Raw genomic sequence first — 23,022 nt, forward strand, 5'->3', positions numbered from 1 at the left:
AGTTGCAGCCCTGGGGTTGGGGATCCCTGCTCTAGGCAGTTTACAATGTCAGCATTATTTGCATAATTCCCCCAACAGCCTGGGCCCTCATTTTATCAACTTCAGAAAGATGGAAGGCTGAGTCAACCTCGAGCCTCGTTAGGATCAAACTCCAGGCTGTGGGCAGAGTTAGCCTGAAATACTGCACTTTAACCATTGTGCCACCAGGACTCCTCACAGTCCAACATTCATGCATATTTCACTTAATTTCCTCTTTTCTTTTTGAGGAAAGGAGATGTCAGCTTTACCAGATAGGCCAGACAGGAAACACAGCCAGCTAAGCCTATTCTACTTTATGGTAAAGCTACATTAATCGAATCTTTCAAGTCTGAAAGTAAAATCTCCTGCCATCTCCTTTACAGCTCAAGAAACTAAGGAGGATTCCTTCCAAGTCTTTTGCTCCGCCCACTATCTAGATGTGGACTATGCCCTCTCTTATCTGACTGTTTTCTAGGCCAGGGCTTTTCAACCAGTGGTACGGGTACCACCTGTGGTACATTGGCACCTGGCAGGTGGTACGCGACCATCCTTGAAAAGTGGTAGCGGCGGAGGGGAATGAGCTGAACCGGTGGCAGCACCGCACAAGCCTGAGCGAGAGACGGCTGGAGCTGCAGGGCTGTCAGGGCTCAGCGGAAGTGCCAGGATCAGCGCTTCTTCGGGGCTGTCAGGGCTCAGTGGAAGCGCCAGGATCAGCTCCAGGCTCCAGCTGAAGCTCGGCGCTGATCCTGGCGCTTCTGCTGAGCCCAGAAGAAGCGCCAATCAGCTGGAATGTTGCAGCATCTCCAGGGTCTTGTGATTTACATTCAGATGCTTGGCAACTGATTCATATTTATGACAGTCACAGTGTCCCAGGGTCATGTGAAGTGACCAAAAACTGCTGCAGCCACCCAGCAGACGGGGGGAATAAAAACCAAACACCCCCCACCCCCGCTGCCAATCCTCAACAGAAATGCTCACAATAAAAACCTCGGACAGGAGGAAGAGCGCACTCGGGCGGGCAGGCAGGTGTCTTGCTCGGCTGTGGCTTTGGGGGCACTTTTTTCAGTGCCATTGTAACTTCAAAAAGTCATTAAGCGAACTGTTGTAAGTCGAGGACTACCTGTACTTTATCACTTTTTTCCTTTTTTTTTTTTTTTTGGTCATCAAATTTTTGACACCTTGCTAGGCGACTGGTGGTACTCGGATATTGCCATATCCTAAAAGTGGTACAATGGGTGAAAATGGTTGAAAAGCCCTGTTCTAGGCAGCATCTTTTCACCCTTCTCCAAAAATCTTTCCCACATTCCACTATAGGAGTTTAGAAACTTCTATTCCTGATATGCAATAAGTCTTATGATAATGTCTGTTTGAATCCCAAAGACTTGGCTTGCTCCAAACTATGTTTGCTGATTTGTGGTGCAATAATAAACCAAGAACGCAACACTTCTATCTCAGCCAAGTTGTTGGATGGATCAAAAAGAATACGTAGACCCAAAGTTAAAATCATAGTTGTGCTTATAACTGTACAGAGGAACACAGGAACAATTCTGCTTACATTAAGCTATTATTTCCGGGCAAAGTGTTTCGATATGCAGAGTTCTGTATTTGTTATATGGACTTGGATTGTTTGAGTTGCTGCAGATGACTTGGGTATAACCTAAGTTACCAAGTAAATCTCATAAGTCAATACTGTAACGATTATGACCACAATTTGGATTAGTATAATGGAGATTGAAACCTATAGTCTTTATATTCCATTTTCTAATTCCTCAAAATAAGATTTTCTGTACATTCTGTTAAATTCTCCATGGTTGGGGTGAGGGCAGGGAAAAGGGGAAACATGCCAGAGGTAAACTTGATGGGATTACTATGAAAATATACAGTACAAAGCCATAGCTTAGCATCAATTTGCCTAAATGTTCTGAAGGCATTGGGGAACTGAAATCTAGGAGATTCTATCTACTCAAATAATTTAAAATTGAACCTGCCCTACTAGTCTTTTGAGAAAACAATACCCACCTACTACTAGCCAGGAATCAGCCTGTCACCCTGTCCACATTTGTAAGAAAGACTAAAAGTTAAAAAGACAAATGCTTTCCAGATGTAAGCAAACCTTTGAATGCAGAAATGTTCTTACCTGATTAATTTTCCTAACGTTTATGTCTCCATCAATCCATCTTTCTGAGTACTCCCACTCTGTGAGCAAAACCAGAGGCAATTCAAGCACTGTGGCTGAAAGCTCTAGGCTTAAGCCCTATCAGCAACAGATGTTCACTAGAGCAGCATTTCCACAGCCCTTGACATAGTTTACATATAGAATGATAACATATATGTACTCTGTATGTGTGTGTCTGTGCCTGTCTCTATGTCTTAATACTACATAAATGTTTTACTGTGGTATTCTTCAAATAGCAAATAAAAAAAACGTGTCTAGACATCAGTTCCTTGACTTAAGATTGAAAGAGACGTTACCCATGAACAACAAAAAATCATCAGGTAAGACTTTCCAGTCTTGTGTCATAATTAGTTACTGTTGAAGCAATAAAAAAACAATTCTATGAAAGGCAGCAAAGAGGAAGCTTTGTGGTGGACAATGAAATTGAAGAGGGCAAACGGATAGGTGAGGCAACTATCTGCAGCTTATGTTTACAGGAAGACATGCAAGGACATAAAAATTATTAGTGTGGTCAGAGAAATTAATCACAAACCAAATGGGACTAGTTGAGAATAAGAATGAAAGGAGGGGAGAAAAGGAATAGAGCTGGAAGGGACCTTGTAGTGTTTTCAGGAAAGAGAAGAGAATAGATAGTAGAGCAAGAGTATTTCCTTACGTGTGACCCTCAGAAACAGATTTCATGAATAGTAAGAAACAATCAATAAATACCATATATCATAGCGATACCATAACTCTACATTAAAGCATGTTAGCTATAAGAAACCAGCTATAGTGGCAAAGGGGCTGATACTGGTATTGAAAGAAAAGCAGAACTTGCTGAGAAGTTAAATGAATTGACAGTACCACTCTTTACTGCAGAGTTAAGTCATATTTAAGCCTTTTTTTGGGCACAATACATCTGGAAAACTATGTCAAATAGCGGTAATAAATTATATATCTGAATGTAATATTCTCCTTAAAAGGATGCGAAGGCAATCAACAGACATATATGGGAGTCCTTAGTACAGCAAAATCATAAATATTAAGTTGCAAAAATATGAACTGACTTTTAATACTTTATTCTCTCCTTTAAAGTTTCAATGCAAAGATCATCCAAAGAAAGTACTGGTGTAATTAAGTTCAAAATATCAAAAGTAAGTCATATTTTGAATCATGTATTATTGTACATATTGTACACATTGCAAAAATCTTGCTGGCCAGGATTTTAGGTTAACTAGGTGGGCCAGGAGGAATTCTTCTAAGGAATACTACACTCATCAGACAGCCCATTTTAAAGGGATACTTTAAATTAAATTATTTCAAAGGCAATGTTAGCACACTAACAGGGCATCTGTCAAGGCTAGCAATGCATATGCCAAAATGGAAAAAAGGGGAAGTTACATTTTCTTGCTTTATAGACATCACATTTAAATTCAATTAATTCTTTAAAAAATGAAAAATGTATGTAGGATCTTATCAATCAAACAAAGATTCTTCAGAAACTGGACACAAACAACATGGGAAATGGTTATCTTCACCACTGCTCATTCAGAGATCTTATAGGATGCTGTTGGAAAAAGACGAGGCAAGCTAATCCAGCTATCAAATTTACAAGCAACAATCATTAACACTAATGATTATAATTAATTTGAAAAACTATCCTAAAAGAATCCAAAAGAGCAGAATAATAATAGTAAGTTTCTGATTAGTGATGTAAGAGAAAATCAGAAGAATTAAACAATAATGATGATGAGATGCAACCAGGGCATGTAAGAAGAACAAGATAAAATAAGTATTAAGAATAAAACAATCACATGAGAGAATCAAATTTTGACTTTAAAATAAAAAAGTTGCATCTGACACCAATAATGTATATCAATGCAAAAATATGCTGTATTAAATTCACTAGGATAGTTGTGAACAAAAATATCAGCCTAAGGCTTCAGTTCCATATATGAGATTCTTCAAACAAATTACTTAGATATATTGGACTTTAAATTTCAGAATCCATTAATTAGAGGTTACACTGACAGGGGGATTATGGCAATTGACAATATCTAAAATATATTGGGAGAGTACCAGGCTGGAAAACATTGCAATATACACTATGTGGTTGATTGAACAACAGCCCCTCTATATAAAGGACTGCACTTCAGGTCTCATTTAGAAAAATAACAAATACTACTTTTAATAGAGTGCCATCTCAAATTCTCTTTAGAAGAGCAAACCTCTGTCAAATTGAAGTTTTTATAGATACTATCCCTAATAAAATAAAATGAGTAAGATAAATGACAACCTCAGATACAGGACACAAAATGACTGCATTATCATTCAAGAAAGGCTAATGAAGACTACTTACCTGATAAGTTAATTCATCATGGTTTGGAGGTACTGAATGTGGAGCATGACTGACTAATATGACCTGCTGCGAGTTTGAATTGGTCTGCCCAGAGAGAGTAGAATCTGTGAGTAAAGCAGGAAACTGTTGACCCTGGGAAAGAAATTTCCAAATGTTTAGAAAAATGTGCAATTAACTCACATCATCAAAGTCTATGCAACTTAACTTATTTATTATTTAAACTTTCCATGCATAGGTAACTAAAAGTTATCAATAGATAAGATCATTTGTTTGTGAAGTCCCCATGATAACACAGGTGAAATGTTTAACATAAGCATCTATTAATAACCCTAAAATATTTAACTTGTTGAATATTAGGGTTCACCTTAAATGCAATAATATGTAATGTAAAATTAATTTACTGATAGCCTACAAACCAGTGGCCCCCAACCTTTTGGGCACCAGGGACTGGTGCCATAAAGATTTTTCCGCGGACCAGAGGAGGCGTGGTTTCGTGTGCTCCCTGCATCCCGCGGATGGGGCTTTGCTTGTTTGCGCAGACCGGTTTCTGGCATGCCCAGGACCAGTGCCAGTCCATGGACCAGGGATTGGGGGCCCCTGCTATAGACTATTATCCTATAGCATTAATGAAAGTTTTGTGTTAAATCTAAATCTGTCCAACAAATCACACTTACGGCACCATCAATTTGTTAATATGTAGAACTAACAAAATTCAAGAGATTTGTCACTCGTTAATAATTAAAAAACAACTAAACATAAAGTTGAAAAGGCTATATAAAAGACTAATAAACATTTATTTCAGTTTTACATTCTTCAAATTGGTTCCTAAGAGGAAAGCAATGAAGATGCAGCATTATATAACATATTCTGATAAACGATTATAACTATTAGACTTGTTTACTGTCCATCTCGCCTGTATGCTACACTTTGTTTTAAAACCATACAGCTAAAAGAAGCACCAATTCATATTATCCATCTTCATATTTGTATCACACCCTATATCCTTCCTTAACACACTTCCAAATTTAAAATATCTCCCACAGGTGTAACTCTCTTCTGTATTTTCTTCTTACTGCAAGGGATTTCATTTTTTCATTTTTTCATTTTATTCAATTTGTATATTTAATCTATGGATATGCCAGATGTAGATAAATTAATGGGAAAACCGAAGGGAAAACAAAAGTCCTTTGTAATTGATGAGAGCTATCAGTCAGCTGGATTCAAACTATTGTTCTGGAAACAAAAGGACACAACAGAGTTTCTAGTCCCACTAATTCAATGCTTCCTGGGGAGAAAAGAAGGGAGCTACAGTATATTTGTTAATCTGTGCTTCCCCCTGCAGTTCTCATGCCATCTTTAGAATTCCATATTATCTGGAGCAAGTTTTAGGAAGCAAAGAGAATAGGCAAGAAGAGGGGGAAAAACAACAGAAGTTTGAATGCAAAGCCTGAATGTCCCATCTTACCCTTAGGAAACATAAGCAAAAATTCAATCACATAGTGACCTTGAAATATGCAGCACCAGATATATCACAAAGTCGAAACCACATGAAGAGTGAGGTATATAGCATACTTTTAAAAATATGTTCGGTATTCATTGCTATACAAGCAGGATTTCTTACTTAATGGTTAATTTTAGGTAGGGATGATTTTAAAAGTAATTTTAATCGGAAACACAGCTGGCAATATTTGGTTTTTAATTCGGCTTTTATTGGGGTTTATATTTTTGTATTTCTGTATTCTTGTATTTTGTGTATAGTATTTGTTTTTTAATATGCTGTGAACCGCCCTGAGTCCTATGGGAGAAGGGCGGTATACAAATTAAATTAACATTAACATTAACATTAACAATATTTTTTTCAAATTCTATACCTTTAGGAAAGGTTAAGAACAGGATAGAACAGTTCAGAGAAATGATACAAACCTGTGAAGTGATATTAAGTGTGACTGCATCAAGACCAGCAGATAACATACTCTGAGTATCTGCCAGGGTCAACGTGACACTGCCATCTCCTCCCACACCTGGAGATGACATTACTAGATTCTGAGCTGGCTGAGACAGGGGTGGTGTTGCTGGAAGGTTTCCGTTTGAAGTGTTAAGTTCTACAAAAAGTATATTGTTAAGAATTCAAAATCAGAATCACAATCCATAATTAGAGATGTACAACATTCTTAGATTCTTCATTATTTAGCCATTTTGTAACCCATGCAAAATTTAAATTTCAGCTTCAACTAGAAGTATCATACTCTAAAATAGTTCTGTGCTACTTACCACCTATAAAAAAATATGTATTCCTAACAATTAAAATAAATGCTCATTAATGTCTGCTTGCCCTCAGATATTCTGCATGCAGCAAACAAATTCAACAGAATAGGCTGGAATCACAGAGATTTTAACAGGCACTTACATGACATTAACCTGTATTTTGTGTAATATCTTGGTGCTACTTCTCCTGACTAATGTGCTTAACATGTGTCTGATTCAGAATGTCAGGATTAGGAAGGCTGCACTAGTGTAATTTGTAATGGGCAAGTCAGCATGTTTGGTGGGAGACCAAACTGAGCAACTTTGGGGAATTCACTCTCTCAGCAGAGGTTTGGAAATGGCCTTGAAGAAAATATATAGCAGTCATTACAAAAATATCAATTTTGCCTGGAAACACAGGCGAGAGTGAGGAAAAATTCAAGACTGGTCCACTATGATTATCTTGGGTATAAGAGGGAGGGAGAGACAAACTGTCAGGTTTTCAAGATTCTGCTATTATAGCTTATACAGGTAGTCCTCGACTTACAACAGTTCATTTAGTGACCATTCAAAGTTACAACACACTGAAAAAAGTGACGTATGACCGTTTTTCATACTTACAACCGTTGCAGCATCCCCAGGGTCACGTGATCAAAATTCAGATACTTGGCAACTGGTTCATATTTATGACGGTTGCAGTATCCAGGGGTCATTTTTTGTGACCTCCTGACAAGCAAAGTCAATGGGGAAGCCAGATTCACTTAACAACATTACTAACTTAATAACTGCAATGATTCACTTAAGATCGTAAAATGGGGCAAAACTCACTTAACAACATAAATTTGGGGCTCAGTTGTGGTCGTGAGTCAAGGACTACCTGTATACCATAACATATTTTCTTGGGTATTTGTCTCCTAACCTGGTCTACCTCTAAAGGTGCCACACTTTTAGCTAAACCTGTCTCAGATGATTGCTGTGGAGAAAAACAAGAGAAAAGAATGCTATATGTGTTGCCTTGAACTCCTAAATTAAAGCTAGCGGGCAAACAAGCACAAAGTGCACTGAAATTTAGATAAGGTGACCAGGCATTTAGATTACAAGGACATTCAAATATTCAGATGATTACTTTGGTGTGAGGAAAAGCTATGCAAAGCATCTGTTTGAAGACACAATGCAAAACAACATACCCTCCCCACCACAGTGAAACGTGATGCTTTTCATGACTGCAAGCTCTTGTTTGGCAGTTCTAGCACTGGAAGTGACTTCTGGGGGTACATATTTTTGGAATGAACTTAAGCCCCTTGGGAAGGTAAACTGTGCCATCTTTGCATCTTGACAAGGTAAATCACATTCTCTCCATGACCCTATTCCTCCAAACCATGGCTGTCTCACTTATTTCCTACTAAAGACAATCATACGATTCAAACTAATAACATCTTTTGAAATGTAAATTCCATTGAGTTCATTGTAAAGTAGTTTTAAATAACTATGTGCAAACGAGCAAGTTTGAAGAAAATAAATGAAAACTCACCTGAAGAACTATTCAATGTTGAGTTTTGAGACAGTAACTGATCATTATTTATAGTTAATGTAGTAGCAGGTGATTGATTAGTGATATTAGGTGTTGCCAATCGTAGGCTTCCATTCAGTTCACTGTTGCCAGAGGAAATGTGTTGAATAAGATCTTGGCCTAAATGGAAAATGGAATTGTTTAGCCACTTCAGATCTAAATTTCACTTTCCTTTTTCAGTAATAAAGCTCTCAGCAATTAGTGCCATCATGAAACTTTATATATTTTATTATTTAAAATGAACAATTTTTCATTTTCAAAAGGGAATAGTTTATTTTTAAACTTCAGAATAAGAGTTTAAGCATGACTAAGCTCTACACTTAGAAGGTCCACTGCATCCTATTTTAATACAAATTGACAAAATCAGTATGTACAGAGAGCATATCTATATAATGAAATAAAGCACAGAATTATTCTCACTCGTATAACAAATTGAGAGACAAGTATGCTAAATTTTGTCAAGTTCAAAGTACATAATTATGAATTCTTTCACAATATAAACTGTATATTGCCAAACTGCTGTGCAGTTCCTGTTCACCAAAAGCCTCAAAATTTTTTAAAAAATAATAATAATTCTAATATATACTCAATTAGTACTAATTAGTTAAAGATCAAGGAGAGCTTGTACAAAACTTACTATAACATTACATTTTTAACCCCACCAAATATACTCTAAATCTTCCACCTAAGACAAACCTGCAAATGAGTATGTTTCATTAAAACAGAGCCAACTGAGAAGAATCAGAATGACTTCACAATTATACTTGCCAGATATAGTAAGGGTGATCTCTTGAGGGGTTCCTGATGAATTTGTAGTGGTTGAACTAGAAGCATGAGTTAAAACATGACTCAGACCAGAACTATTTATTGTCAGTGTAATCTCATGCTGACCATTGGCAGTTGATACCATTCCCTGTGAAGTCATAACTTGAGAGAGATCCTGTGAACCTGAACGTGAGTAAAATAAACTAAATAAAAGTAGTCAGGCTTTACATTGTACATATTTAATGTTATAATGGGGTTGGATACATAACTGAAAAATGTAAGGGAGCTGGCTTTGATGCATATCAAATATTAATAGTTGCCATATAAATAATCCAAGAATTGGAATCACAATAGTGGAAAAACAGGTGGTCTATCTGGGTTAGATCTGAAGGAGTAGAAGGTTGTTTGTGATTCCTGGGACTGATCTGAAGAATTTTCTTCCAGACTCCTGCAGGGGACCATTTGTAGAACCATCCTTAATGAGGGATCAAATCTTTGCTTTTTCCAAAGAATTAAGCAATCATATTTTAAATTATTTAAGCAATTAAAAAATAGAAAAATATCTCTCAGAGATGGGCCAGGAGGATCATACAGTAAGTTATTTCAGGGAGATATTCCTGAGAGAAATTGAATTTCTGGCCTGTGAGGATAAGATGGCCTTATCTTGATCTATTTTAGAAATTTTTCTTAATAGAAATATGTGTTTTATCAGATTATAGTGGTATGATTATAAGATAGGAAAATAACAAGAATTTAGATAATTTTAATCAAAGACCTTCTAGTCGGATATGCTTTCCTACTGTATTTACCTGTAGTAGTTGTAGCCAATACAGATTCTTGCTCAGCCATAGGCCCCATTGTCATATTTGCTGAAGAAGTAACATTGGGCTGTAAGGACAAGCCTGACAAGGGCTGTATTACCACATTTGCTGCTGACACTGTACTTTCTGCTGTCTGTAGGGAGGAGTTCTGAGACACCATACTGGGATCTCCTGTTAGCTGCTGGCTCAGTACATTACTCTGTTGAAGAGTCTGTTGCAAAAGACTGGGGTCAATCTGAAAAGAAACAAGTTCAATAGGAAATATATTCCACTTTTATTTTCTAAATCCGAGTATAGTAAAACTATAATACCCAAGTAAAAGATGTTGGCTCATGTCATAGATAGATCTGGATAACTTAACGTTTTGTGGCAATGTTACATTGGCTTATTTTGAATATCATCCAATAAAATACAAATTCTGCCAGACGTTGCCAAATCGTGAATCTGAACCACTTCATTTTCCTTTTTAGCATTAAAAGATCTAAATTTTCCATGTCCATTGGCACTCAGCAGACCTTTATTCTATCTGAAGACCTTCTAGAACTACTGTTTTAAAGTTGGCTTGTTCAAAGCAAAGTGTCAAGTATTATTTATAAGAAAGCTTCTAAGCGCTACATGAACATAATTAACTTTCTTAGAAAATCAAAAGGTTGTACAGCTGCAGGTCAAGGGCTTTCTTTTCACAGTGCCTCATCTCCTGCTAAAAACTTTCAAATATAAAATAGGAGATACTGGGTCAGAAAGATAGCAAAAAACATTCTCAGCAATATTACTTATGATAACGTGAGCGATGCTTCACATTCACCAATTCAGCTCTTCTGCACATGGGTAAATCCCCTTTTAGAAGGATGCCTATAACATTCTCTTAGCAGTTAAATTTTTTCAGTAATTAGGGAGAATTAGGAATCCATATTCTAAGTAAGCGGGCAATAAAATAAATAAAATTATGCAAAGAAAATTACTTGCAGGAAGAGGAGAAAAAAATAGCACTTAAATATTATTTAGTCATTAAATGAAAGATCTGGAGAGTAAAAGGGATTATGGGCATTTGTCTATGTATAACTTATTATACAGCTTATGAAGGATAATATAGAATAAACCCACCTGTAAAGTAATGTTGTTAATGCTACTAGGATCTATTCCAGAAATTTGAACATTCTGTCCAACCAAGTTGGCAGCAAGTTGCAACTGTATTCCTTCAAGGGTGGCCAAACTACCATCTGTCAAGGATAGAGTTAAATCACCTCCAGCTACCAAAGAAAACAGCCATATTTTATATATATTTCAGTTTTTATATACAAAAACTAAGATTAAACATGAATTAATCCCTTTTCTACATCAGTGAATTAAGCAAGCTATACTACCATAATTAAAACTGAAATCCTAAAGTCACTTACTGAGGAATGCCTTACTGAATAACGAATCTTCTTTTTAAATAAATATGCAATACTGCATAGTGGTAATACCAATAAAACTGGTACTATATGCTGTAAAATTGATTAATTCTGATTGATTTTGATAGCAATGAAATCAGAGAGTATGTGCATTCTACACATACAAATGAATATAAGTAAGCGGGTGTACATACAGTGGGAATGACACAACACAAATCCGTACACACTAAATGACTAAAACTATTTGTACCAAAATAATTAGCATTCCATAAAATATAATAAATCAACCAGAATTTATGGTTTTCAATAATTTTGCTACTATTTTAGTACTGCAGTTTACTAATTTTATGATGCAACCGACTGAATTTTTAAAAATATTTTACCATTCTCTTCAAATTTATTAGTTATTATATCTTATTTCCAAGATATCAATAATCAGGCAGAAATCCTGAAATCATAAGAATTGCATTTTTTTCTAATACAACCCAAGTGTCTCCCTGCAAAAAAAACCCACAAACAAATGTCCTCTCTGAATAACCTTCAAACACACCTGTACATCTTAAGATGGAGAGACTCAATTAAATATCTGTGGAAACCCTTGTTCAATGAGCCAAAACTGATGTGACTTTACCAACATCTGTCTTGAAAGTCTCTCCGTCAACATTAACAGGAGCCACAGAAGAGTTTGATTTTGAACAGCATAAACATTTCTACATCACCTTTCCCAAACCGAAACCCCTAGAAAATAGAATGAAACACTTCCATGTTTACCTGACATAGAAGCAGGAAGTATAGCCTGACCAACGATACTTTGCTGGAGCAAATTTTGCTCAAACTGGCCTGTCAGCACCGAATTATTCATGATGAAAACATTAGGATCATTTGTGGATGAATTAAGAAGATTGACTGGCTGTAGACCTTTAGCTGTAGCACGAGAACCAGGTTTCCTGGCTTTCTTGGCCTCTGATTTAAAATGGCACTGTATGTGAGTCTTTCTGCGTCCAGAAGTCCGAAACCTTAATTCACAATGAGGACACTTAAAAGGCTTTGCTCCAGTATGTAGGCGCATATGAACTTTCAAACTCCCTTTTGTAGAAAATGAATTACTACATACATGGCAGCTGAAAAGTTTCTGACCTGGAGAACAATGAAATAGTGTACAGCGAAATATACATTATTTCTGATCACTTATACATTTCTGCTAGATTTTGTTTGGACATTAAAAAAATCTGCATTAATGTTTTATAGTATTTGATAAAGAACTTGTTTAGAGGGGACTTCCTCCTAAATCATGACTTACTCCTAAATTTCAGAGTTTTGAAAAAAAAAATACTTTTAGGCCATAAACTAGACAAAGTCAGCTAGTATACGTCAAATATATTGGTTATACTATAACCATTTAACCAGCTTTCAGACAATTAAGTGGAAGAAGAAATGCATGGGGGGGAGGGAGGGAAACCAAACGGTATACTTAAGTATTAAAAGCTAAATTGTTAATTCATTAGAAAGTCAAGTATCTTTGCCAGATTACCAGCCTAAAATACAAGGTACAGTATATATCTGATGTTTATTCACTGTTATCTAATTAAGCTGGAAGTGCTCATGATCTTACATACCTGTGTGTGTTTTTACATGACAGTCCAAAGTCGACTTTACAGTAAAACTTTTTCCACATTCATCACATTTATAAGGCTTTTCTCCCGTATGGATACGTACATGCCTAGCCAAAGATATTTGTTCTAATCATTAAAAGGTATATTATGTTTACTAAAATAGCTAAAAAGTTTCAGTTGGGTCTCATCTTCAGTTAGGCCTCATTTTCCTATAGAATTATCAAAACTCTATGGTCTACATTCAACGCAGCCTAAGCATATAGTAAAAATCATTTTTAAAAAATGTGCCTATAATATCCTGTACTTTCCAAACTTGGTTCTAAGTACAGATTTAGCAGATACATATTTGTAAATAAATTGACATGGGGGAAGAAATTGTTATATACAGTCCACTTTAACTCTGAGAGATTCAATTGTTATATCATGTTCTCCTGTACAGCATTAAATGACTTTCACCTCCACTATTGGGCTGAGGGGAGAGGAATTTCTGTGTTTTTATAAAGTGCATAACCTGTATAGTATTTTCAGTTGTGTTGATCACCAAGATGCAATATATGTCTAGTTTCACCCTTAGTGGGACTCATCAGGCATACACCTGATGAGTCTCAATAAGGATGAAGCCAATCACATACTGCCTCCCAATGGTTAACATAACTTTGTAAAGTAAAGAATAAAGAATTATTTGATGGAAAAATTATAATCTGAATATAAGGGGATGATAAAAATAGTATTTAGCCAAGAAGTCCATAGACCAGTTGTTATTTAAGTAGTCAAAACTAGTGCTTTGCTGCAGATGAACACAAGTTGTATGTGCATGTATGAGAAAAACATTAAACTATCAAAACTGCCTGTGCGTGCATTTAATTGTATCATCGAATATAAACTCTTCAAAAGTAATAAAACATATGGCATTTTATTGTAACTACTATAATCCAAAGAACATGAAATAATAGAGCTATATCTACGCTTTGCTGTAGAATGCTTTCAAAATTTGGTTTCAGTGTGACCAGCTTCTAACTGGAAAATAATGTCATCAAAATACTGAGCATGCAGTTAGTACTGAACTGACAGATGAGACCCTGCCAACACTGAGAAGTCAGACTGTTTTGTAAAGAGTTATTCAGAGATAGTACAAACTACCCTAGCCGGTGTGGCAGGTGGTACCCATTTGCTCAGGTTTATACGCAAATGACCATTGGAAGGTTGCTTGCCTCTTCCTTTTAATTAAGGATGAAAGAAACTAAAATGCAAAGTAATATAATTCATTTATCAAAACTAAAAAAAAATCTCATTCACTTACCTAACTAAGTCACTAGGTTTTTTAAAGCTTTTTGGACAGTAACTACAACAATTGGCATATTTTGGCTCAGCCTCCATTTCTGCTTGTTTGTCTTTGATTTCACTAATCCTGTCCTTTTCTGCTGCAGACTGGACCAGTACTTTTTCAGAGACAGTGGCACTTTCTTGAGGTCTAATCTTCGCAAGTTCAGCTGTTTCCTCCTCTGTGAATGTGATAACACCTGGCCTAGATTTTCGAGAGCTTGTCTTTTCAGATGCTGCCTCTTCTTCTTCTGCATAATTAAATAGGAAAGCAACACTTTTAAGGACCTAGTAATACCAAACAAAAACTTCTTGGATGTTAATGCAAAATTCATAGCACTTATACAAAAGTACAGATACTCCAAGCTGAAAGGGCATCAGATATGTGCCTGCAAGGCCACTACATGGTCTACGTCAACTAACAACACAATATTGTGATGCATGTTCTCTTTCAAATTATACAAGTCTGATTATACAATTCCAGGCAAAAAAAATCCTGTAATTTTTTTATGCTAAAGAACATTTATAGCTAATTCTGAATTTACAACCACAACTGAGGCCAGAATCTTTTTGAGCAAAGTTTTTGAGCAAAGTGGTTGCTAAGTGAGATGCCCATGACTGCTTTGCTCAACGACTGCAATCCTGGCATTCCTGGTTGTGATTGTTAAGTGCTCTCCCAGGTTATTAAAAAGACAGAACAAAAGATCTACTTGCTGATACGATACTCTCCTGATAGCCCACCAAGGGCTTTCCTTCCCCTCTGTGCACAAAGGATTTCAGTTCCGCTCTCCCCACCACCACCACTACCACCATCACCACCATCTCTCTTGGCTTCCCCACTGAATTTCTTGGGAAGCCAGCAGAGAAAATTGCAAATGACGATCACATGATCACAGGGAGCTTGGCAACTGGTTATAAATGTGAGCCAATTGCCAAGTACTGAAAATATAGAGTCATGTGATGGGGAGGCGATCCAATATTTTTTACAATGGTCAGAAGTGCTTTATGGGTTGTAGAGCATCCTTTTCAAGACTGTCATAACTTTGAATGCTAGTTAAACAACCAATTGTAAGTCAAGGCTAATTGTAATATGCTTTTCTGCTACATAGAGAAAGTTGCTTACCCCCTCCAGTTACTTCTCCCGTTGCTGCTGTTGAAGACACTGCTTGATGCTTTTTCATATGTTTTTTACAGTGAACTGTGGTTCTGAAGCTTTCATCACAAAATGGGCACTTGTAGGGCTTCATACTCATATGAGTTGTCATATGTCTAGTAAGGCTTCCATTGGTGGTGAAGGAAGTATTACAAATACTGCAACTGAATGCTTTAACTCCTGGGGGTAAAACCAGAGGAAAGTAAATGGAAACGGGGAGTGGTGGTTGTATAATTCATCTCTACATCAAAATGATACAAAACAAAGGCAAATGTGAAAACATACTCTGATGACTTCCAATTAGTTCCACAGATGTATTTATTTTTATTTATTCACCACATTTTTAATCTACGTTCAGCTGCAATACAAGGTTACTCCTCCCCTACAAAAGTATTCAAAACAATCCTATAAAATTAGGGTAATAAAGACTGGCTAGTTCTGTCACCAAATGAGCTTCACGGCTGCGTGAGGATTTCAAATCTATTCTCTCATTACTACTTCAGTTTTCTCAACAAATCACTACACTGATGCCACTTTTTGTGAATTTATAAAAGATTTTGTAACTGGTAACTATTAATCCCATTAATTAAATGGAACCTCCATGATGAAAGTCCTCGACTTGCAACAGTTCATTTAGTGACCATTCAAAGTTACGACAACAGTGAAAAAAAAATGACCTACGACAGTTTTTCAAACTTACAACCGTTACAGCATCTCCACGGTTATGTGATCAAAATTCAGATGCTTGGCAATTGACTCGTGTTTATGACGGTTACAGTGTCCCGGGGTCATGTGACCACTGTTTGTAACTTTCTGACAAGCAAAGTCAGTGGGGATGTCAGTTTCACTTAACAACCATGTTACTAACTTAACAGCTGCAGTGACTCACTTAACAACTATGGCAAGAAATGTCATAAAATGGGGCAAAACTCACTTGACAACTGTCTCAATTAGCAACAGAAATTTTGAGCTCAATTATGGTCATAAGTCAAGGTCTATCTGTATCTCCGGCCATGATCCCATTGTACTACTGTCCATTTTAAGTAAGCTAAAGGGATTTGCAAGGGAGCCAAATATTATCAAAATTTCATCACCTGTATGTGTTTTCTCATGAGATTTAAGAACTCCAGAAGAGACAAATCCCCGGCCGCAGAGTTGACATTTATAAGGCTTCTCCCCAGTGTGTGAACGGACGTGCTGCTTCAAGTGGCTAGATTTCTTGAAGCCCTTATTGCAATACTCACACCTATTAAAATGAAAGTTTCCGTTGAATAAAATGAAACAAAAGAATTGATGAATACCTATGAATATGTGAAAAAAATTACAGTTTCTGACTTAATGCTAGCAAAACACACATATTATATATAACTATACCTTTTGAAGTGTGACATACCTGTAAGATCTCTTGCTTTGATCATCGTTATCTTCCAGAAACTGGGAACGCTGGTTATGCATCTCAAGGTCTGATGATTGATCTTGAACTAACCGGGTAGCCTGGTTATCAATAATTAAAATAAATCCTTTAAATGTACAGTGGATAATAACCTCTGATTGAGCCCATAAGGGTAGAAGATCTAAACCCAAGTGATTCCAAAATGCCACAATCCTATTCTGAGCATAGATTATTTCTCTGATTTAAATAAATGTTTTAATTTTGGAGAGAAAAAAATATTTACATATACGTTGCTTTTCTACCAAAATGCATTTTCAAGATGGCTAACTATGCAATACAGAAGTCATGATCAAAACATAAAAGCAAATAAAAGGAATACATGAAAAAAGGTATCCAATCGTTAACTTTTACTTTACCAGTAAGTCAGTCTAAAAGTCAAGGCTTATGTGAAAAAAAAGTATGAAGATACATTCTATGAAGAAAATTCTAGCATCTAGGTTCCAAATGTGGATTTCCAGCATTTGGCAGAAGCAACTGAAAAGGCCTGCTGTAGCATTCTTATACCATCTTCACAAAAAGTTTATAGGACGAATATCCAAAAGTGGATATCAGTATTGTCCCGAATCTGTATCTAAACATTGATCATTTTAACGTTATTTCCTTAGTATTGGAATAAATATTGACCGAAACTATTTCTTAAAGTGACGTTATATTATATCCTTCAGTAGGTTTACCCTACTTAAATCGTCTCCAGACTATTAAAACCAGTAATGAGTACAATTGGTATATTAATTTTAGTTATATAAAATAATAGACATTGCTGAAATATGATCACGAAGAAGACAGTTTTTGACACTGGAAAACTAATTCTTCAAAAGGACAATAAATCCTCCCAAATAATTCCTAAGTTATATCTACCTATTGACTGCAGTCTTATCCACATTAAGCTTCTATTGTCCCTTACCAAGCCAATCCATCTAAATCAGCTATTACATTCAGCACAATCTTCTGAAATTGGATCCAAGGATCTAATTAGATTTCTAAGACTTGCCAAAAAGTCTTTGAGGTATTTCTCAACTAGCCATACTATGGTTCTGTTTTTAAATACCAAGGTTCAAGAGACTGACAAGAGACAGTTATAAAAATTCTTTCAGTTCCTGAAGCTGATCATCCATCAAAGCTATCTCTGTCTTATTATTAGCCTTGAAATCACATAAAAAACAGATTTCATCCAAAATCTCATCCAGAGTCTCAAATTAGAAAAAGCACAAAGTAGTTTCTTCAATCTTTTAATAAATACTTACTACATTGATAGTGTCAGGGGCAGGAACCTGAAGCAGATTTGGTTGATGGTAGCTTGTTGAAAGAGCCTGAGATTCGAGAGTGCTTGAATCCTGAAGCTGCTGTACTGCTGGAAACTGATTTGGTTGACTGTAGCCATCATTAACTGTAAAACCTGGTACAAATACAAATGAACAAAACAACCCCCTATTTTTTTTAACACAAACACAGCTAAAACACACACACAAAATCCTTCACAACTCAGGTTTTGCTAACTAAATGAGCTCTTTAACATGATTCATATAAAATAGCACCTTGAACTCAGCAAACAGGAATGCAAGGAAAATCTCTTTCCAAATCTCTGGGATAGATCCAAGACTGGAACAAATTGTTGCACTGGTCAATAATCCTTCACTTCTCCTCTTTCTTGGCAAGACTGTGAGATATTATTTCAAAGTTTATGTAAGTAATACCACCATAGTATCATATTTTAAAAGCCTGACACACCGTGATCTGGATATAATGGGACAGCTGAATAATGTTAATGATCCTTATTATTAGCTAATCCATACATGTATTAGCTGCCATTAGGGTCACCTTCACCAATAAAATCAAAAGGTGAAGCTAAGGATAATTAAGGTAAGTGTAGGTATGATTCTATAGAAATGAGGAAAGACAGCCCATCTAGGAATATGAAAACTAGAAGAAGACAATGACAAACTATTTATTGCTGACAAGAAAAGTATATAAACATTATGCCAATATGCTTGTGTGGCAGATGATGACACATTTTCCCCAATACAGACTGGCCTTCTCTCTAAATATAGAGAGCCAAATCAAAAACGCAAGAAGATTGGTTCCTGAAAGAGGAACTCATTTTTTCCCCCTCTTCCATTCAATCATGTCCAATTCTCGGAGACTGACTGGATAACCTAGAACTAAGGAGAAATGTCCTGACAGTTAGAACAATTAATCAGTGAAACAACCTGCCTCCAGAAGTTGTGAATGCTCCAAGACTGGAAGTTTTTAAGAAGAGATTGGACAACCATTTGTCTGAAATGGTATTAGGGTTTCCTGCCTGAGTAGGGGGTTGGACGAGAAGACCTCCAAGGTCCCTTCCAACTCTATTATTGCCATTGTTATTGATAATTCCCTGCAGTTTCTTCAGCAAGGTTTTTTATAAGTGATTTGCCATTGTCTCCTTCCTAGGGCAGAGAGAAAGTGAATAACCCAATGTCACTCAGCTGGCTTTGTGCCAAAGGCAGGACTCCTGGTTTCTAGCCTGATGCCTTAACCCAGTGGTGGCGAACCTATGGCACGGGTGCCAGAGGCGGCACTCAGAGCCCTCTCTATGGGCACGCGCGCCATCGCCCCAGTCCTAGGCCTTCAGCTGGGTTTTATAAAACCTTTTCGCTTTAGGCCTCCGCCACCATGTGCAAAAAAAAAAAGGTTCAATCAATCAGTCAATTTCAACTTCTCACAGGAAAAAAAAGATCTTGCAAAGTTGGAATTGATTGATTTAACTTTTTAGTCCCACCCAGTCTGCTGTTACCACTGCAGCCACGCCCACCCAATGGCCACACCCACCCAATGAGCCACACCCACCCGGCACCCGACGATGCATAAGTAGGTTTTGGGTTGCAGTTTGGGCACTCGGTCTCTAAAAGGTTCGCCATCACTGCCTTAACCACTACACCAGACTGGCTTTCATAGTAACAAAGAGGAATTCATAACTTAGAAGGACACACATAATTAGAACATAGAATGTGAGATGCATGAAATAAGGAAAACCTGGAATTATGAAGTAGGAAATGAAGCTTGCTAAATTTGAAACTTTACAAACAAGTTAACATAGATAAGATAGGGATAGGCCTCTTTAAACCACATTATACATATATTATCCAAAGCATGAGACTATATGAAAATATGGAGTGACAATGATATCAAAAAGGTCAGTCAAATATATGATTTGATATATAGATATATATATATATGATTTGATACTGCATCCAGTTTTGGTCACCGCGATGCAAAAAAGATGCTGAGACTCTAGAAGGAGTACAGAGAAGAGCAACAAAGATGATTAGGGGACTGGAGGCTAAAGCATATAAGGAACCGTTGCTGGAATTGGGTATGTCTAGTTTAATGAAGAGAAGGACGAGGGGGGACTTGATAGCAGTGTTCCAATATCTCAGGGGCTGCCACAAAGAAGAGGGAGTCAAGCTATTCTCCAAAGCGCCTAAGGGCAGGACAAGAAGCAATGGGTGGAAACTAACCAAAGAGAGAAGCAACCTGGAACTAAGGAGAAACTTCCTGACAGTTAGAACAATTAACCAGTGGAACAACCTGCCTCCAGAAGCACTGGAAGTTTTCAAGAAGAGACTGGACAGCCATTTGTGTGAAATGGTATAGGGTTTCCTGCCTAAGCAGGGGGTTGGACTAGATGACCTCCAAAGTCTCTTCCAACTTTACTATTATTATTATTAACCCAATATATGTCAGGATCATATTAGAAACTAATATGTAGCAAGTAAAAATAAATTTTATACAAATATTGCCATCTATTAGCGGCTACTTAGTGGTGAAAGATAATGAGGAATATATTTGGACTGGGGGAAAATGTCTGACCTTGGCAAAGTTGTTCTCTGGATGGAAATCAAGAGATCACTGGAATATTTTTGGAATAGCTATGCATTATCACTAGAGATAGTGTGACATAGGGAACATGTGTGGTCATGCCAACTTGATGTCATCTAACCAACCCTACATATTGCTATAGAAAAACAGGGATCCATAAAATCAGCAATACCTAATGAAGAACAATATAGTAATAGCTCATGTAATATTATTACCGATACCTTTTTACCTTTGAGACAAGAGGTTTGGATCTTCTTTTCTTGTTTACATCTTTGTAAGATTCCTAAATGATTTATCGGTATCATTCCAGTGAATGGAAAGTAAAAGGAAGAAAAAATGTCATTAAAGGTGTCTTGTATTTAACTTCAAAGGAAAATTGAGTCTCGGCAAGTGTAAAACTTATTATGTACACATGCATGTGTCTAAGAGGTTGACCCGGTACCCTTTATCTTCCTTATTACCCACCAAATAAAGCAGGAACAAATATTGATATAAATGTGTGCCCTAATCCAAGGAAAAAATAATCACACAATTCTCCTCAAATTGAATCTACAACATAGAGCGTTATTTCTTCCTTTTAAATGATGTAATTTACAAGTCGCTGTTTTCCCTTCTACTGCTTCCTTCTTTTCTTGGAAAGAACAGAGTTCCATAAAAAGTGGAGGTAACTGTTGAAAATGCAGCGAAGGGAGGATGTAATAACTTTCCATATTTACTTGTTACAAAATCCATGGCTACCATTGACCTGGAAGTCTTTCAAGCAGATTGGAAAATTATTTGCTTAGTGTATTATATGGTAGTTAAATCTGAGGGGCTTTTTATTCTTCACAATAGGCAAATTTGAATAATGAAGCCTTGGCTGAATAAACCAGGATATGCATGAGCTTTATGTGTACCACCTTTTAACCCCTTTCTGCTCTTCAGATTTATTGAAAAACAAGTCAGGAAGCCTTCCACTGATTCAAACGGGGGAAATTGTGGTTAATAAATTCTTATATCAGGATATGAAATCCACCTTTAAAGTGGATTTAAAAATAACTACATTTAGAAATAATGAATGCCCAATTTAGATGCAATGAGATAAGAATCACAATAAGGAGTGGTTCCCAGACTGTCAATTGTTAGGTAGCAGTAGTACCAAAGTTATGACCATGTCAAATAAAATAAAATAAAATAAAATAAAGGTAAAATACAAGGTCTACTTCGAAGATAAAATAGGTAGAAGAAAATAATAAAATCTATACGTGTTAATTACAAAGAATTAACTTTTGGATAAATACATTGCCTTTACATGAAATCCGAATCTGTTCAATATAATGGATTTTTAGCTAAACTGCCTTGTGTTAGCAGTTCTGCTCACAACTTATATATTAGATCAAATAGAACAAGCTACCATTCAGGTCTTAATGGGATGTTGTTTCAAGTAGGGATTTTAAATATCTAAGCCTAAAGGGGGTGGTATGGAGTTGATAGTTGAACAAAACATGAGCAATATCTTTGGTGGTTGGGGCACCACATATAGATATCCTTTCACGATATAACAAGTGATGAAGCACCCATATTTAGCCATGGAATCCAGCAACTCAACTCTTGCTCTAGAATAGACCTTGTTAGGAATTGCATGAAACTCATTCATAGGTATTTTTCAATTTAGAAATTGGTTTTGTTTTTAGGCAGCCAATGTAAGGAGCCCTTTTTTTTTTTGGGCCAGTACCTCCATGTCTGTTTGGGCACTGATATCTAAGACTCTGTTTAAAAATGTTCTTTGTCTAGAACAGGGGTAGTCAACCTTGGCTCTTTTATGACTCGTGGGCTTCAATTCCCAGAATTCCTGAGTCAGCATGGCTCAGCATGGAAACCTCTCCCTTTCCCCTCAGCATGGCTGGCTCAGGAATTCTGGGAGTTGAAGTCCACAAGTCATAAAAGAGCCAAGGTTGACTACCCCTGGTCTAGAAAGTAGTTGAGAGTAACTATCTGATGGAAAATCCATGCTATAAAATTAATTTTGGTAAGTCAACTTACCCAGGAGGTAGGCTGAGCAATCTGTTCAGCTAATGCTTGAATATATTAAACCAGAATTTTTAAACTACAGTTTATTGAAAAAGTCTTAGTGGTCAATACTAAACTATAGTGGTTGGGTTTGCATAAGCTAAATTTAATAAACTGACAAACCTCAATCTGAATTAATGTCCTATGTGAATCAAGTGACAAAGAAAAAAAAATAAAATAAATGAGCACATGAAATTTATATTTATATCCTGGTTTATTAAGCCACGGTTCAACAGACCAAATTTAACAT

The 23,022-nt window shown here is 36.5% G+C and overlaps 1 protein-coding gene across 1 annotated transcript in view; it reads right to left on the reverse strand.

The window, feature by feature from the left end:
- The window catches only part of ZNF236 (zinc finger protein 236), a 58,767-nt gene that overhangs the window by 12,510 nt on the left and 23,235 nt on the right, over positions 1-23,022 (reverse strand). Inside the window, 12 exon segments of the mRNA XM_015813540.1 lie at positions 4,533-4,664; positions 6,456-6,634; positions 9,115-9,294; positions 9,921-10,167; positions 11,037-11,182; positions 12,098-12,463; positions 12,943-13,046; positions 14,240-14,510; positions 15,383-15,592; positions 16,507-16,658; positions 16,806-16,906; positions 18,110-18,261. Coding sequence (XP_015669026.1) covers positions 4,533-4,664; positions 6,456-6,634; positions 9,115-9,294; positions 9,921-10,167; positions 11,037-11,182; positions 12,098-12,463; positions 12,943-13,046; positions 14,240-14,510; positions 15,383-15,592; positions 16,507-16,658; positions 16,806-16,906; positions 18,110-18,261 — 2,240 coding nt within the window.

Source organism: Protobothrops mucrosquamatus, unplaced genomic scaffold (assembly GCF_001527695.2).
Source record: "Protobothrops mucrosquamatus isolate PMUCROS unplaced genomic scaffold, P.Mucros_1.0 scaffold164, whole genome shotgun sequence".
NCBI lineage: Eukaryota > Metazoa > Chordata > Lepidosauria > Squamata > Viperidae > Protobothrops > Protobothrops mucrosquamatus.